This window comes from Meriones unguiculatus, chromosome 16, assembly GCF_030254825.1.
Source record: "Meriones unguiculatus strain TT.TT164.6M chromosome 16, Bangor_MerUng_6.1, whole genome shotgun sequence".
NCBI classification, from domain to species: Eukaryota; Metazoa; Chordata; class Mammalia; order Rodentia; family Muridae; genus Meriones; species Meriones unguiculatus.
Genome location: NC_083363.1, coordinates 8895980 through 8914199, shown reverse-complemented (window position 1 = coordinate 8914199; position 18220 = coordinate 8895980). Strand labels below are relative to the sequence as shown.

At 45.0% G+C, this 18220-nt stretch overlaps 1 protein-coding gene across 8 annotated transcripts in view; it reads right to left on the bottom strand.

Moving 5' to 3' along the window:
- Adarb1 (adenosine deaminase RNA specific B1) overlaps positions 1–18220 on the bottom strand; it is a 122344-nt gene that overhangs the window by 34493 nt on the left and 69631 nt on the right. For 7 of the 8 annotated variants that reach the window (XM_060369302.1, XM_021630935.2, XM_021630937.2 and 4 more), the window contains 2 exons: positions 6133–6207; positions 1832–2766 (listed from right to left, as the gene is read on the bottom strand). In XM_060369302.1, the coding sequence (XP_060225285.1) occupies positions 1832–2766; positions 6133–6160 (963 nt within the window). In that variant the 5' untranslated portion in view covers positions 6161–6207. Of the gene's footprint in view, positions 1–1831; positions 2815–6132; positions 6208–18220 lie in introns of all 8 variants that reach the window. The other variant, XM_060369301.1, reaches the window with a different exon arrangement.

Below are 18220 nucleotides of genomic sequence, written 5' to 3'. Positions count from 1 at the left end.
AGGAAAGCAGCATAAAGAGGCAGGGAGGCACCTAGCCTACCTTACCATGACTAGAGCCTAACTAGTCTATGCCACTTGTCTCCTCAGGTCAGGAGCTCAGTCCTTTCCATGCAAAGCCATTGAGGCAGCCATTCAAGAAGGCAGGGCTAGCCCGGTGGCATATGACCTTAATCACAGCACTCCTATGGGCAGGCAGATCTCTGTAAGTTTGAGGTCAGCCTGCGCCAAGTAGAAAGTTCCAGGACCATCAGGGCTACATAGACAAACTATTCTGTCTCAAAACCAAACAAAACAACAAAAGAGAAAGCAGGGCTGAAGCCACCTGCCCTCAGACCATCTTTCTGCTATCCCTCTGTGGGATCCGCAGCATCTGAAACAGTTTCAGTGGTCTCGCTACCACCATTAAAATTAAGGGAAGACAAGTATTATCAGATGATACTGAATTGCCAAAAGACTTTAGCAAATCCAAGCCTGGAAATAAAAGTCACTTGGGACCTAGTACCACTGATTTGTAAAATAACTAATGGACTGGCTGCTTATTCTTGGAGGGATGTTAACAAGGGACTAATGGGGAAACAGGTACTTGCTTGTCACAGAAAGTCAGTAAAACAAATCCATTCCTTTAGACTGAGTTGTACTTGGTCGCTTTAGGCAAAGCAGAATGAGTCTTTCAAAAACAAGATTTGGGGTTAATCCCAGCACTTGGGAGGCAGAGACAGATCTCTGTGGGTTCAAGGCCAGCCTGGTCTACAGTGAGTCCAGGACAGGCAGGACTTATAATGAGACCTTGTCTTAAAAACAACAACAAAACAACAAAAAAACAGAACAGTAAATTAAAACCAAGAACCATGGTCACCCCAATTCTAGCTATATCACAGGCCAAAGAGAAAGGGCCACACCTGGTTCCAGGAGAGTGCAAGTATTCCTATTCACCCCATTTTCTAACATGTTAATTCTGGTCAATTGCTCCTACACTAAAGAACGTTTGACAAAAAGAAATTAAGATAAAAGACTGAAAAACAGATCAGTGAAATCAGGGGTTCCTAGAGCCAAGACAGAGTCTATGATCTGGGACTTGGTGAGGACTGAAGGTCCCCTTTCCTTCGTCCTCTTACAGAGACCCATCCTGAGCTACCTTACATTTTCCTTTCCTTAATGTGAGTTTTCTGTAAGGGTCACAAACTTGAGTGGCTGTCCACACCCACGCGGAACAGGGAGAAGCCCACACAGCTGTCGCGTGGGAAATGTGGCATACGGAGACTCCTGGCAACCAGCAGGCTCTAGAGCGTTTATGAGGGCCCCGCCCTGCCCCCCGCCCTGCCCCCCGCCCTGCCAGCGTTATGTTCCCTACTACTCTGGGGGCAGTGCCCATCACCCTGACCTCAACAGGGGCCCTCAGCTGCAGATGGGCCTGCTGCAGTCCTTATTCTGAGCACAATCTCTCTGTGCAGTTACTCAAAGGATGCCCCACTGAACAGAGGACAAAATGCCAGAATTTGGGCTCCCTGCCTTTAGTGCCCCATTGCCACTAAAGGCTTGCTTAGGGGCATAATTAAATGGAAACACATTGTGGCTGTCCCGGTGAGGGCCCTGAGGTAGCCCTGCTCTGCACTATCATGACCCTAGTGAGCATCAGGAGACTAAATCAGAGTCTCAGTGACCAAGTGACCGTGGAAACTGAGACAAAGTCACTCCATAGTCAGACTTACCAGCAACTGCTCCTGCTGAGGGCTTATTCACATAAGGAGTCAAAAGCAATAGTGAAGACTAAAGGTTGCTTAAAACGTCAAGGGCAATGTCCACTCATTTGCAAGCACATATTTTTCCTCACCTGTGGCAAATGCAACTGAAGACCCTCACTGAGAACAGGCTGGCGAGATGGTGTTTGGTCCAAGTGCAAATTGAAGACAGTAGCCAAGGCAGACTGTGCAGCCCGGGCCTTGGCAAGCTTCTTGTTTCTCCCTGAGCCCTCAAAAAACTGGCCATCTACCACCACGGACATGACAAAGCTCTTGGCATGGCTCTCCCCGCTCTCAGAGAGGAAGTCATACTTCAGCCCTGGGCGCAGCTCATTCAAGATCATCACAGGATTCTTCCCACTTGGGGGCGGGAATGGTGGTGGGATGGGCAGAGGAGGCTGAGTGAGGCTGGCAGGTACTGGGGAGGCAGAGAGGCTAACGTCTCCACTTGAGCTGAAGGAGTCATCCCCATTCGAGCCTACATAGAAGGGTGGCTCTGACTTGTCTGGAGTCTCGAAGCCATTGAAGAGTGTGTCAGGGAAGTCAGCCTGGTCAGACGTGAAGTCTGTGTTCACAGAGAGGGTCCTTCCCATGGCCAGGTGGGCCTCGGAGGCATTGGGAAACTGGACAAAAGACCTCAGGGCCTTCTCAGCAGCATGGAGTTTTGCCTTTTTCTTTGTGGGGCCTGAGCCCTCAAAGACCTGCCCATTCACCTCCACAGACATGACAAACAGAGGCGCATGCACGGGTCCTGTCTGGGACAGCAGCATGTACTGTAAGCCAGGCTTGATTTCATTCAGCTGCATCAGGGCGTTCTTGGGCAGAACAGGCCCCGGTGTTTTCCTTCGCTTCTTCAGGCGGTACTTGGAGTGGCCATTGCTGCCCTCCTCCAGGGGCCGCTTCCTGCTGGTGCTACCACCACCCCCGTTGGAGAGCGGAAGACCCTCGCCAGGCCCAGGTGTGCTGCTGTCCTTGGGGGGCATGTTGTCCAGATTGCGGTTTTCCTTAACATCAGTGCTGCTGGAACCTGTGGTGCCCAGAAAGAGTAACTTACAACGCCTTCGTTGCAGGATCTTGTAAATGCAAAATTTATAGATTCCTTTATCTCTTTGTAGCTGGGTGAGTGATGTGTGTGTGTATATTTCCTTCCTCAATGCAAATGTGAGGAACTACACACTGACCAAAGATGTAACTGTTAGGGGCTGGAATGTACTTTGAGATTTTTTTTTAAACTAACACCTATTGCCTCTTCTAGTTAGTTTAACTATTTCTTCTCCATTAGAAAATAAAAATTTTAAGCTATTTTCTCTGCCAAAGACATCCTATATAGCTCTGTCTTATCAAGATGTTAGTTAATCCACAAGACTCACAACAAGTCTCAGAAAGTGGCCTCTGAATTCACCAGCACAAAGGCATTTATTTATCTCAGCATACGATTCCTTTGCAAGGTCACTAATCTCAACCGACACAGGTTTTAAACTACAGCACTTCTCAGAAGAGGAGGGTGCCATCTAGAAAGCTGTTTTTACAGCTCACTCGGCTCTTGAGGTTCCAAATACCTAATCAACATGTGATTATTTGGCTTAGTTTATGCATCAATCATAGAAAACTGCTTATCTAATAAGGTAAAGTATTAGGACCTCACAGAACTTATTTTTGAAGAATGATGCATCCACTGAAGATTTTTCATTATATTTAAGCACTATTTGCTTCAGAATCTTTAACAGAATTTATGCTAGAAAAAAAAATAAGAACAAGACACAGAACTGGAGCAGCAGGAAAGCTGTGCTCCCTAATTTCACAATATGTCAGCAAACCTGCCTTTCTAAAAACAGCTGGTCGGTTTCCAGAATAACTTGGTGACCATACCTTTTAAATGTACTCTACATAGCAAAATAAGATGATTTTGATCTTTAAAAGGGAAATAAATGTCAGGTATGGTGATGCAGATCTCTAATTCTACCACTCAGAAGGGGGTTGAGAGAGGACAGAATAGGCTACTTTTATAGCCACGACCTTGTCTCAACTTCCCACCAGGCAAAAAGACTATTCTCTCAAAGTGGGGTATATTAGGTCCTCCCTAGTTTATCAGGCTTCCTTAAAAAAGAAAAAAATAATTCCTCTTTTATCATTCAGTTTTGCAGTCCTGTGCACTGGGCCTGGGCAGTGTGATCTCCAGCCGCTAGCTCCTAAAATCCAAAGTAAGTCTCAACTGATGAAAATATTCCTAAACACAGTAGCTTTGGGGGTCGATTTCTACTATGCAACACACCAACAGGTTTTCTTTATGTCAAACAATCTGAAAACACTAAAAATGTTCCTCAGTAAGCCCGTGGGCAGGGTTAATGTGATGGACATCTTGGTTGTTGCTGTCAGTCTCTGGAGTTAAGGATCACAGATGCCTAAGGGTCGTCATTATTCAGCTGAGACAGCAAAGACTACCAAGATAAACTCAGTCCATGGAAAATCTCATGTGTGTGGTGGGGAGGGGGTCTCTCAATAGACACCCCTTCCTAGAATACTCCCGACACACACACCACTTCTCCCAGCTGACAAAGCTAATGGAATGGGCACTAAATTTTCATTTATAACATCCTCCAGCAAAAGACCGGTAGGTTACTCCTTTCGGTACTCACGGAACAAAAGATGAAAAGGCAGAGCAAAGACAGGTAGAGAGATTAATAAAGGGGAGAACATCACATACTACATTCTGCTCACAGTTCAAGTTCCCGGTAAACAGAATTATCAGAAGAGAAAGGCATGTCATCAGCAAGGCACTTCAACATACACTTAGCCAAACATTAGTGATGCCAAACAGCAAGATTAAGAGAGAAATACACTTTCTGTGAAAGTTGAAATCATTCTCAACTCATGCTTCAGAAGCAAAAGTACCTATCACATATTATCAAGAGAATGCTCCTGAGCAAAAAATATAAAATAATCCAATTAGAGACAGAGCCCACTCTCGGCTGGAGCACTCTCTCCACACGCCACACTGCTGCACTCAGAATGTGAAGTGAATCACAGTAGAACTTCTACTGCCTTCAAAATCACAAGAAAGGCAGGCCTGACATCTGAAAAGTTTGCACTAGACCCAAAAGTTTATTTTTACAGGAATATTATTGGGGGGGGGGCGGCCCTTTCTTAGTTAAATTACCCAAGGCTCAATGGCTATGGCCACAGCTAAAGACATAACCCACAGTCCCCAGCCAATAGGTAATTTTAGGGACACCTTTACACATCCCGCTATGGAGGGGAAGTTTACCGGGTTGGCACACCACTGGCAATACTGTCTGAAACGCAGAGTTTAAAACCTGGCAAAGCTGAGAGTGATGGGTGGATCTGCCAGCAAAATCCCACAGCTTAGAACATCTCAACAGCAGAACTAAGAAGCAACCAATGAGGTGTGGGCAGTGCCCACATCAGCAAAGGCAAATGCATGCCAGCTACACTACTCACAATGGCACTGGGCAGCTGCTTCACGCTAGCCAGTGGCCATTCTCAGAGTAGAGGATGTCTGCTGCACAGCACACCCCAGATCCAGCACAGCCGTGGGGGCTCAGACTTGCCTTACATGCTGTTGTTAGGCTCTGGGTGTCCACTGGGCTGAGTCCCAGAGAGTGTGCTAAGCCTGGCTCTCGCTGCCATACCACCCCCAGGACAATTTGGTTCTGCTGTGCAGCTGCATGCTCTTCCTACAGACAGAGCACCTTAGCTGGGAAAGTGCCTTCTTCCAGGCAACTTCCCATTTAGACCTGTTCCTCTCTGGGACTGAGAGTGGGCAGAAGTGACTGTTAACTCACAAAGAACAATGCCAAGGGAGGAAACGCCGCTGTGCCTGAGGCCCCATACCCACAGCCCCGTGGAGGACGGTGTGGCAAGCAGAAAGCCCCAGTGAGGGTTTGGTTCACACTAGCACCAATCGCGTTCCAGTCTTCAGAGATTTAAGATCACGTGGACAGCCTTCCCTCCAGTGCAGGAGCAGTGACTGTGTCTGAAGGGAGCTTTATGAACTGTTATCCCAGTGACCAGGTATCTGAGTCAATCAAAAAGGTTTTCTTGAGTTTATACTGGTGAAAGTTCAGAGCTTTAGTATAAGAACCACAACTTCACATGAAGCCGCACAGCATTATGAGACAGGCACCTAGAGGCATGTTTCTGGAATAAAAATGATGGTCCCATGATGATAATGAGGAATGAAAACTCTAGATAGGTGGCTGTAAGGAAAATGTCCACAGTAAATATTTATGTCTATTATATAAAAACCCACCACTGCCAACAGCCCACATCTTACAAAACATCAAACTGCTCTTATTGATCAAATTTATAAAGACGCTAAAATTTTAATTTGACATGAACTACTTTGGCACTATGCGATAGACCTAGATCTTACTCATATTCTCTTCATCTTCTATGTCCATGGTAAAATGCTTTTGAGGGTTTCTTGACTGGCGGAGACCACTTTTGTCTGAAAGACAGCAAGAAACAATATTTAGTATGTGATCCCAGCAAAATGAGGTATAGTGTCTTTGTGTACTGATCACCACATCACTGCAATTAAAAAAAAAAAAAAGAATGATAAGAAGCCTGCCATTTGAGAAGAAAAAGCCTCAGTCTCTTTCATCTCCTCTCAGCATGTTCTAGGACCCCAAAAGACCCCTGACACAGGTGGCTTATGGATAGGAACATTGGAAGTAAGAAAGGAGTCACCACAAAGGAGGCCTAGAGCAGCGTCTGCGAACCTCATGCTCTACTCCAGGAAGTAAAGGTCCATTAAGGGTTCTGGACCAGGGACATAAGGGCCTGCTGTTAACAACAATGTCATAACTGAGAACCCAACAGGACTCCAGCTGCTTGTCATCCAGCCTCTGCCCTTGCAGGTCTATGAATGGGTGATAAAGTGACATCACACAGCAAGATCCCCAAGTATTTCACCCACACTTCCATGCATCCCAACAGCACATCACAGGAGGGCAAAATGTGTATAGCAGCTTAAATTAATATAACTTCATCTAACATGATTCCTTCACCACACACAACTACCATTTCATTAGCAGGAGAAACCAAGAAAAGATCTAAAATAAAATTTCAGTTGCCCAATCACTAATAAACAAAAGGTTCTCATCTCACCAAATATTTCTGATAAATTACAATTAAGAGAAAAATATATGCAAATTTTGAAACCAATATTGCTTCATAAACAAAATTTGTTTTATCAATATCAATAAAGTAAATTCCTTGCTTTTAGGAAAATGGTGATTAAATATGCTAGGAAGTACATATATCTCATATAACACTTGCATAAAATAAACACAAATTTTATGACAATCACTTGTTAATAATTTTATTCTCTTTTTTTTTCTGGTAAATGCAGTGTTAAACACTGATGGAGTTTCTACATAGAATCCTTTTATTCAAGGGGCCAGAGAGATGATGGCTCAGTGCTTGCAAGCATTAGCTGATCTTCAGAGGACCCAAATTTGATTCTCATCACCTACATGGAGACTCAAAACTGTCTGTAACTTCAGTCCCAGAGGATTATGATACTGCCTGCGGCCTCCATGGGCACTACACATACAAGGTTCATACACATACACACACACATACATACATACATACATGCTGGCAAAACATCCACACATTGAAAATTTTTTTAAAATATCTTAAAATTTTAATAAAGTTTTCCAGGGAGCTATAAAGGCATTTTTATTTTATATTAAGGTACACTTTTAGAGTATCTATTATTTTGAAAGCAGAGCTGGGCACCATAAGACCCTAAAATGAATCAGATAGATTCTGCAACTGAGGAATCCAAATGTGAGTACAGTCCGTCAGCTGGCTATAGTGAGGAGCTTTTGCTAACAGCTATGGGTACAGAAACGGTGGTTATCTGTTAGAGGTACATATTGAAGCATTTAAGGATGAGATCACGGGACTGGTGACTGCAGCGGAGGGGCGTGCGGGCCGACTCTGCACTCTATGACTCAGTGTACTCACTACAGAAAGTTTTATTTTTCAGCGTGTGTGTGGAGGTCAGAAGGTAACTTTATAGAGTTGGTTCTCTCCTTCCACCTTTATGTGGATTCCAGAAATGAACTGAGGTCACCAGGCTTGTGCCACAAACACCTTTACCTACAGAGCCATCTCATCTGCCCAAACCACGATGGAAAGTTTTAGGAGAGAGTGGGGGTGTGGTGAGGTGCCAAGTGTGGGAAGACTGTAGGAGGCAAGCACCCTTAGCAAGGAAGGTTCAGCAAACAGGGATGTACTTGTTCATTCAGACAAGTTTTGGCCAGAGGTTGGACCATAATACTGCAAAGACAGAAAAAAAGTGGAGGTAACGCAAACAGGACGGGCAACAGACTCATCTGAAAAACCCAGACTTCTGTGGAAGAGTGGAAACTTCACAGAAAGCTCGTTTGCTCAAAGGAGGCTTAAGACAGGCAGAGGGCACAGATGCTTCTTTCTGCAGTGATTGGTGGTAACAGCAGAGATCCATAACTGTTCCAAGTACCAAGAGTAAATAACTACTTACTGCTTAGTTATGAATGGAACATCTACACCACCCCCAACACACATGCACATGCACACACTCATGCACACGCGGCTCAGGGAACATTGCTGAAAAAAAGAGGGGTTAAGAGCTGGACAGCTGGCTTCTAGGCCCAATGTAATTGTTATACTCTTAAACCCACAGCAGCTCCAATTACATGCACAAGACAGGACCTATCAACACCCTATCACAAAAGGGGAAGAGGCTCATGGGTGACTTCCCCCCTTCTTCCCCAAGGATTTATAGGCAATTAACAGTTGTTGGTGGAGGGAGAAACATTTTCTTTAGTGGTATAGCCACTGGTAAGGAATTCATGTTCCTGTAAACAAACTCATCCATGTTCCTGTAAATAACCCTAACAAAACTCTTTGGGTTACATACAACCAAAAATGTAGGATTATCGGAGCTAGCTGGGAAGAGGATGGGCATCACTGGATATGGGAGGGGACAGAAAGGATAACAGGACTAGAATATGATCAAAATGCAATGTGTAAAAGATGTAGAAAATATATACTTTACCTTTTCTTCCTGTTCTGTGATGTACAGCTGAGAGCTCAGATTTCAGAACAAAGGAAATAAGAAAAGCAGATCAAGGAGGACATGCTGTGCCCTAGAAGTCAAGGTGGTACCCAGAAGCTCTGAAATTTCCTTAAGCCTCATTAACCTGACTTAGAGCGGAAGAGCTTGGAAATCACCAAAACCAAAGGGCACAGATCAAAACAGAACAAACAAAATCAACCAACCAACCAACCAACCAACCAACCAACCAACCAACAAAACAAATCCTGGAAAAAGCAGTTATCTCTGGGGAGAGGGAAAACTCAGAAGCAACACTGTGCTCTTCAGCAAAGCCCACAAAAGAGCCCAGCCTGACCCCATCCATGATGGGCTCTTATGAGGAGCCTGGAGCCCAAAGCAGGGGTGGAATGAGACAAGCCCAAGGAGGAAAAGTCACAAAGTTTACTTCCACCATGCTGAAACAACTGTTACCCATCTGGAAGCAACAGGCCACCTATTCTGCCAGTGGATCTCCTAAAGGGGACAGCAAGAGGCCTTTTGTATTGGGTAGTTTTTTGCCACTTTGAAACAAGCTAGAGTCATCAGAAAGAACGAACCCTCAACTGACAAAATGCTTGGGCCATAAGCAAGCCTGTAGGGCATTTTCTTAATTAGGGATTGATGGGGGAGGGCCCAAAACCCCTGGGCTGGTGATTCTGGGTTCTATAAGAAAGTAGGCTGAGTAAGCCACACGGAACAAGTGAGTAAGCCTAACACCCCCATGGTCTTCAGGTTTGCTGCCCTGTTTGAGATCCTGCCCTCACTGCTTTTGATGATGAACTGTTATATGGAACTGTGTGTGAGATAAACCCTTTCCTCTCCAAGCTGTTTTTTTTCAGTCATGGTGTTTTATCACAGCAACAGTAACCCTAACTAAGATACTTTTAGGTGGGAAGCAGCAGTGTGACCAAGTGGGGTGCTGGACTTGTCCCTGACTTGCAATAAGGCACTGTCTCCCTTCCTCTTATAGTGTGAGGAAGAGTCACTTTAAGCAGAAATGTGCAAGACCCTGAGTCTCATGACACCACACAAGCAGGTTCTAATTAAAACAAAAACAAAAACAAAAAAACCCAAACCAAACTAAAAAACAAAACAAAAACAGAAAAAACAAACCACCTATCACCCAGAGAATCAGAAGACAGACATGTGGAGGAGCTAGGAAATGAAATTAATACAGATGTCACCCCTGGGAAAAGGGGAGAGGAGGAAGGCATAGCAGTCTCAGCCCTCAGGAGGAAGGCATAGCAGTCTCAGCCCTCTGCGTAGGGGCACAGGCTAGGACAGAGTCAACAAGGGGCAGGCAGCAGAGCAGAACAGATAGAAGCAGAGCAGCTCAGAACAGACCCTCACAGACTAGCCTTGCAGCCTGGACAATGCTGCAAGAGGGGCCAGTGGAAGGAGGACAGCCTTCCACACAAAGGGACGCCAGGAGAGGTGGAGGCGAAACATAGAACCTCACTACAGCCCCACACTGCATCCAAATACGATCTCAAAATGTATCAGGGACTTAAATGTAAAACACAGAACCATAAACTTGTGGGAAAACCTTGAGAGAAATTGCTTGGGATTCAGGGCAGAACTGTCAGACCCAACAGTACAAGTGCAAGCCAGGAAAGGGAAAGCTGATAAACAACTTTACAGATAAACCTGCAGCAAGGCATGGTGGTGCACGCCATTGATCCCAGCACTCAGGGAGGCAGAGACAGACAGATCTCTGTGAGTTCGAGGCCAGCCTGGTTGACAAAGCAAGTCTAGGACAGCCAAGGCTACATGGAGAAACCCTGTCTCGAAAAACCAAAAATCAACCAACAAAATCAAACCAAACCAAACAAACAAAAACCCAAACTCTTCTTTTAGGCCCTGCTTAGAAAGTACACATTAGGAGAAACCAACTGAAAAATGCATATCCAGCAAGGAGGGTAGATAAGAAGGTCATTGGTAAAACAGACATCCAATAAGAAAATGGGCGTAGGTAAGAAAAAAAAAAAAAAAAAAAGAAACCATTTGCCACAAAAGACACATGGCTGGGAATCAAGCACATGCTTTCCACCCTGCCTGGCCATGAAGAAAACGTGGCTTAAGAGAACAAGGCACTGCTGTACAACGGAGAGAACTAACTCCTCAAGCAAAAATCCCAACTAGGGTGCTGCCTGCTGGTGGGATGTGAAAGGCACAAGATGGAAGGAAATATAAACCAGGAGTGCAATAACTAAACATGAAACAGACATATGACCCAGCAACTGCACTGTGGGGCTTTTATCCGAGAGAAACAAAGACCTTCAACCTCATGAGCACCGGCCAATTCTCAGACTTCATGGGGATCTAGATTTTCCCAAAGGAAAGTTTATTTCAGAGATGGGCAGAAGGCACACAATTAGTCTAACTGCACTCTTTATATAACTGATCAACAGTTGGTGTGGGTGGGAGCTGGCTTTACTCAAATGTCTTCTGCAGTGATGAACCCCGATGCACAGGAGAGTGTAGCCTGGTGAGGATCGCCTGGCTTGCACAGTCTGCCTTATTGTCCTGCTCTCTCCGAAATTCTTTAAAGGACATGGGAAATGTCTCACAGTAGAAAATAACTGCTGTGCCTGGTGGTGGGTGGGGGACCTGTGTGCTCAGAACAAGAGCTAGAAATCCCTGCAGAGCAGAAGCCAGCGCCTACAAATGCCAACCCTTGCACCAAAGGTTATAAAACAAAGCAGAGTGAGACGCCAAGTGCTTTAACAGCATTTCACGTGGCTGTTTCTTAACAGCCTGAAAAGAAGGTCTTATGGCTTGAACTATGAACAAGAATGAAAGCCCCATCAAAATTCCCAAAGGAAGAAAATTCCAGGAATGGGCTTTATTTGATGGCAATATTCAAAATAATTGCCTCATTTTTCAAGTTGCCTTCAAGGGCAGGAAGAGGTAAACTAAAGTTGGGAGGCAGCAAGTGCAAAGACCTTTTGACTCAGCATCAGAAGAGCAGAGACCTGCATTTAACTCATTAATAGGGCCCCAGCTACCATTCTGACTGTTTCTTTAGCAGCACTAGTTAAGGTGATTCTAATGGCAGTACAAAAAGAAAAAAGGGGGGGGCAGTTTAGATTAATTGTGCAACACTGAACTACCACAGTAACCTGTAGTGAGCATTCCAGGCTGCACACAAGAGCCCCAGCCCCAGCTCACAGGGCTCAATGGCTAGGATGGAACGAAAAGTCCAGCATTAGAATGCAACACATTCAGAGACAATGCTTGGCAAAGATGGTGCTTTCACCAGAGGCACCTAAATGAGCTTTCCCTTGACACCACCACGGCCACTCATTTGCACTGTCCTTACCACTTACCAAACAATACTGTGATTAAACTGCCAGTATTTTAAATTAGGTGAAGGTCAATGATTCTTGTTACATATCATTTTATAGACCCCTATGTTGCAAAACAAAAGCACAAAAACACAAAAACTTGCATTAACATCCTTTTTAACTTCTGATGCAGTCCTCATCCTCCCATAGTGGTGAGGCTGCAGGCTGTCCTCCTTCTCTTCCTTTAACAAACAAGAGATATTCTAGGATAAGAGAGGAAAAATGTGACATGACTTGCTTATATCAAAGATGTACCAGAACCTGATCTTTATTTCTGGGCTAGTGAAAATATTATCTGTAAGTATACTAAAGCAATTACAGGTAAAGATAACTGGCAAACATGAGGGCTAGGAAAAACTTCTACTGGTAAAGAACACAGTCTGTTGTGCAAGCATGAGGTCTCAAGTTTGGATTCCTACCACTCACATAAAAAGCTGGGTACAGCAGGCAGCATCATGACTTTGGTGCTAGAGAGTGGAGATGGGTAGATCCCTGGAGCTCACTGGCCAGCTAGCCTAGCCAAACTGATGAGTTCTGGGTTTAGTGAGATCTTGCCAACACACACACACACACACACACACACACACACACCACAAAAGGTAAGTGGGCAAACATAAATAAACTCACTAAAAATTATTATGGATTTAATCAATTTCCATTTTCCCTCAAGACAATACAGGGGTTTGTTTGTGTTTGTTTTGTGTTTTGAGACACGGTTTATTTGTATAACAGCTCTGTCCATCCTGGAACTCGCTCTGTAGACCAGGGTGACCTCAAACTCACAAAGATCCACCTGCCTCTGCCTCCCGAGAGCTGGGATGAAAGGCGTGTGCCACCACTGCCCTGCTGAAAATACGGATTTTAAGAAAACCTTTACATATTCTTTATGACTATTATTGGCTTTATTTTAAATAGTTATGAAGCAAAAACCAGAGTTTTGAAATATTATGTCTTGAGTCTTTACATAGACAAGCAGTGAGCTCAACTCTAAGATAATTTTACAGTCACTCCAACAAAACAAAACACCTGAACCATGAGTTCATTGTTTAAAATGGATCCTGAAATACAAACGTCTCACACTACCTAAAGGAAACAAACTGAAATTCAACAGGTTAGCCATGTGTCAGGAAATGCAAAGCTCTCCGTGGCTGGCATTTTGCTTACGATATCACCTAGCAAAATATCACTAAGGTTTCTAAAAATATTCAGCTGATAATATTTTCAAAGAAGTACTTTTCTTTCTAGAAATCCACCCACATATCCTGATGTTCGGTTAACTCCTGCAGATTCTGTATTGTTGAGGGGGAGGTGGCAGGTTGTGTCAGCAAATAAGAATTGGACATAGCACTTAAGCAAGCATGTTTTTACAGTACAATGCAAATGGGGAAATTACAGTCAGAACAGCCAGGCACAACATTCATCATGCTAAGCAGAATGTCAATAAGGGTAGCCCATGGAGCAGAAAACAAAGAGCCAAGAGCAGCAGCAGAGGAGCACTAGCAGGCATGGGCTCAGGAGGACCTGGTGCTGGTTACTGACACCTGGTAAGGATAGAGACAAACAGTGAAGATAACAGAAAACATCGCAAGGGAAGTAGCAACACAGCAGGATGTGGGTCAGTTCCCTCCACCTCATTAGAAACAAAAGGATCATGCAAAACTCACACACAGGCAGCAGGTGAGTCATTGGCGGGTCAGTCATGTGCCAACTGCATGTACAGCGCTCAGCTACTAGTGGGCAAAGCCTGACAGCAGCAAGCACAGGGAGGACACTGAGAAAGGAGTGACCCTGGCAAGGGCTGGTGCTCCAAGAGACCTTGAATAAAGTGCTCACTTAGGTAGAAACTGTACCAACACAAATGTATACGAGCCCGTGTCATCTTGAGGGTCCCACCTCTTACACGCAGCAGATGCTTGAGGAAGAACATCTACAGCCCACCCAGATTTTTTTCCTTCTCATACCACATCCTGCACAGCCAGTTCTCTCAAAGTTGAGCTCGGAGATATCAGCCTCTGCCCTCACAGTAACAGGGGTAAGGGGGAGGGAGCAGGGGCGGGTTATCTCTTTATAAACCAGAAATATTCTGAGGCACAAGCCACCAGGCTCACACACATCCTTGCATGCCCCCCCCACGCCCACCAAGCCTCTCCTCATGTTAGCTGTGCTCCTGTCCTAGGCTCGAGGCACTCAGGCTGACTTAATGCAATCACCTTGAGTCACAACAGCCATGAAGCCTCTGAGCAACCCTGACCTATTTTGCTGTATCACTTCCTACTCATAATCAGTACCAGGAATGTGCTGGCACCTTTTATTTTAGCAGATACAAATCAGATTCATTCCAGCAAGGAGGAAAGCCATTTTGATGAGTATTCAATAAGTGTCCTCCTTCTGTCCCAAGAAGTGGGAATGCACCATATTTATGGCTGCCCTGACCATCCTTCCATCTGCCAGTCAGTCTCAGATAAACTGCATCGCCTGACATCCTGGATCTACCTTTCTTTGGTCTCCAAGCACCTCCCATGGCTTCTGGTTCTTTTACACTGTTTTTTTTTTTTTTTTTTTTTTTTTTTCTGAAATACCAGGTATCCTTAGATGTGATTTCTCCAAGTGAGGGATCTGCAGTGCTCTCCCCCAGATTACTGCAGTGCCCCTGCCTCCTCTTGGAACAGACCCAGGTCAAATAGACTTCATTGTCATCCCATCCAGGTACTGCTCCCATTCCAGGCACAGTGGGTCTGTAGCTTGCAGACTGTCTGTCTCCCTTATTCCATAGCTGAAGCCCACATGGGTAAAGCAGGCTTTGTCTCCTTAACTCTCTTCCAGCACCCATCCATGCCTGTTAGCCCATAAGTTGGAGAGCCTGGTGAAGACAGGCTGCGTGAGGGCTGAGCTCTGCTCTTCACAGCTCTGTCCTCCTTCTTGCAATATGTGTGCTGGATATAGTGGTGCATTTTGTGTGTCTGCTACAGTTGTTTCCTCAAAGTAACCCAATGAGTGCCAGGAGGGCCAAGGAACTCCTGAGATGCTTAGCTGCATTTTGGATGGTGCCTGCTGTTTCTACATTGGCTAGTCATTAAAACAGTATTCCTTAACAAAAGAGAAAACATGGGTTTCATCAATTATTTCTATTTTGAAATTCTTACTGAAATGTTCCAACTAGACACCAATTTGTCCAAGTGTGGACCAGCCACGGTAACTAAGTAAACACACATCTTCTGTGGACACACACAGCTGGGGTTGGGTGGTTGAGCACCTGCTGTGTTTACCAAGAATATCATGTAGCAGCAAGGTCAATGGTGCCATACAGACAGGGCAAGTATGAGGTAACCATGGTGAGGACTAGAGTCCCGGTGTCCTACCAGCTTAGCTTTATTCAACATGTCATCTATACACATGACTTCCCTCCCTAGGAAGTGCCACAAAAGCTTATTGTCAAGATAGAACTGATGGCCCCGAAAGCCCAGAGCCAGATCCTCACACATAGCTGCCCTCTCATCTGCAGCACCTGCCCTGCCAAGCAGCCTACAAACCCCATGAAGAGCTCAGAGCTTTTGGTCTCTGTGTCTGTGGCACACAGCTGAGTACTTCCCAGGGTACACAAAGGTGGGTATCTAATCAGGGTACCCCCATTCCTGATCACATCTATGCTCACTGGACTAAGGTACCTTGGGAGACCACATCAGCCATGTCTGCTTCCTTTGTGGTGAGTCTGTACTTGATAGTGTATGACTACAAACTGAGGTCCTTGATCTGGAAGGGTTTATAAGTGGGAAGGACCAATGGGAAAGGCAGTTGTTTGACACAATCAAGATTAAGCAGTGTATTCCAGGAACTTTTACTCTCCTTTGCTGAGGAACATAAATTCTCTGCTGCTCATGTCCCTCTCGACCAATAATATCCTGAGGTATATAGGATGGTGGTTAGTGAGGGTGCTGGAGGACAGTTGTGCTGAGTCTTGCTAAGGCCTGCAGGCCCTCTGACCTAGCTTGAGCAGTGACAAACCTTCCTCATGGGGCTGGGGGTGTTTGCAGGTCACATTGAGTGGGTCCTTGTGATTTAGCACTGAAATGGCCTACAGACAATGAGTGTTCCTGTCAATTTAAACATATTCCAGCAAGAAGCCAGGTCAGCACAGAGCCTTTGGCCATGCTTCTTTATGCCCTTGTTCTGTGACTATTCTTGGTGAGTCAGGAAATTGATGATGACAGGACCCTGGACAGTGCTGACCACATTGAGCAGATACAGGCTGGCTATGCCTGTCATATGACCTGAAGATCTCTAAAGTGTAGCTTTCTATTTCAGGAAAATTAAACCCCTAAACAAATGCATTCGAGTCACAGCTCAACTTGTTTTCTGTTATCTTCCAGATAGACATGTAAATGGAGCTCATATTAAGAACATAATGACCCAAAATGGGGTAAGAAACCAAAGTTCCACCTATGAATTAATAGGAAAACCCAAACAAATACAGATCATTCTCTCTAGGAAGAACATTTACCATAACCAAATGATGAAACATAGAGTATAAAATACTTAGTATGTGGTTTAAAGCCTCACAATAGGTTAAAGCTATACTCAGAAAAATTTTACCAAGTATGAATATTGGATACATAAAATCTAGACTATTCTGCTTATATTTAATTAGCTCTCCTCCCCACTGGGACCACTAAGCAGAGCAAAGCCACTGAAAATGTTTCTAAAACTGTATTTTCAACATTATCATTTATACTGGGAATTGGCATTACTGAGATTTATTCTGGATCCAATTTCTGTAACAGTCCAAGTGTGAGTTCACATGTATGATTCAGTATTTCAGCTACTAGACTGAATGTGTTGTTGCCATGGAGTGTACTCTCTCTGAGAGGAGCTCTTGTCCTGTCATCAAGGTCCTTACTTGTGCCATGAAGCTATCAGCCCAAATGCAGTGAGACATTTGCCATATCTATTGCAACACACTGTAAAGAATCTGAGCTATCTATACCCACAAGTGCTGCTGCTCAGTGTGTGGGTGTGGGTGTCAGTGGCAACTTTCTACACTTGAGGCCCTCTCCTAGCTGATATCACAGATGAAGTGTCTTCCACTCTCCCAGAGCCTAGGGAATATCCTACCTGCACTAACAGCATATTAGCCACAAATCAGAGGAACCACCTCCTTACTCCGAGATTTCATATGGACCATTCCAGGGCAAACCTCAAGCCTGATAGTAAGGAGCGGCACTTCTACTACTGAAATCCTGTGTCTACATCTGTGCTGCAAATGTCCAAATCTCTATGCCAGTATGCATAAGTTCCCTATGGGCACTTGTTAGATTGGTGGGTAGATGTACATGTGGGCTAATGCCACTCCATCCAACATTCCAACCCTTGCCTGTTCTTCATCTCTCAGAGATGCCCTCTGCACAGACTGGAGCTGACACTAGGGAGAAGACTTGATGACAGCAACTTGGGATCACTTATGACCAGCTGTCCTCGTCACACTGAGCAGGGACGACTGCTTTGAGTCTCGGGTTATTTTCCAGCAGCGTTCACAGACTGTGCGCCTCTGCTGAGCTAAAGCCTCATTTCTACAACGCCCCGACTCCATTCATCTCTCCATCCTGGAAACTAGGCAGAGGAGGCTAGCTTCAGGTCAGAGCACCTGAAGTATATGCAGACAGACTAAAGATGTTCTCAGACTTGGGACAAACAAAAGACTCAATGAAAAAGCAGAAGGACGAGTCACAGATATGGGACCTTATTCATATAATGTGGTGGTGATGGTGGGAATATAGCAAAGCAGTGCTCACCCCACCAACCTACATGGCTGCTGGGGACTAACTTCGGATTAGGTTCTAATGTGCCTCATAGTCTGACCATGCCAAATGCTCCTCTCAAGCACTAACCAGCTGCATATGCCTGGTCAGCACCAGGACTAAACAGCTTTCCTTCCCACAGGACTTTCTGCTGTGTTGGTGGTTCCTCCTGAGCTGCACAAAAGCCAAACAGTGTTTGTCCTGTGGCGGGGCAGAGCAACCACACAGGAA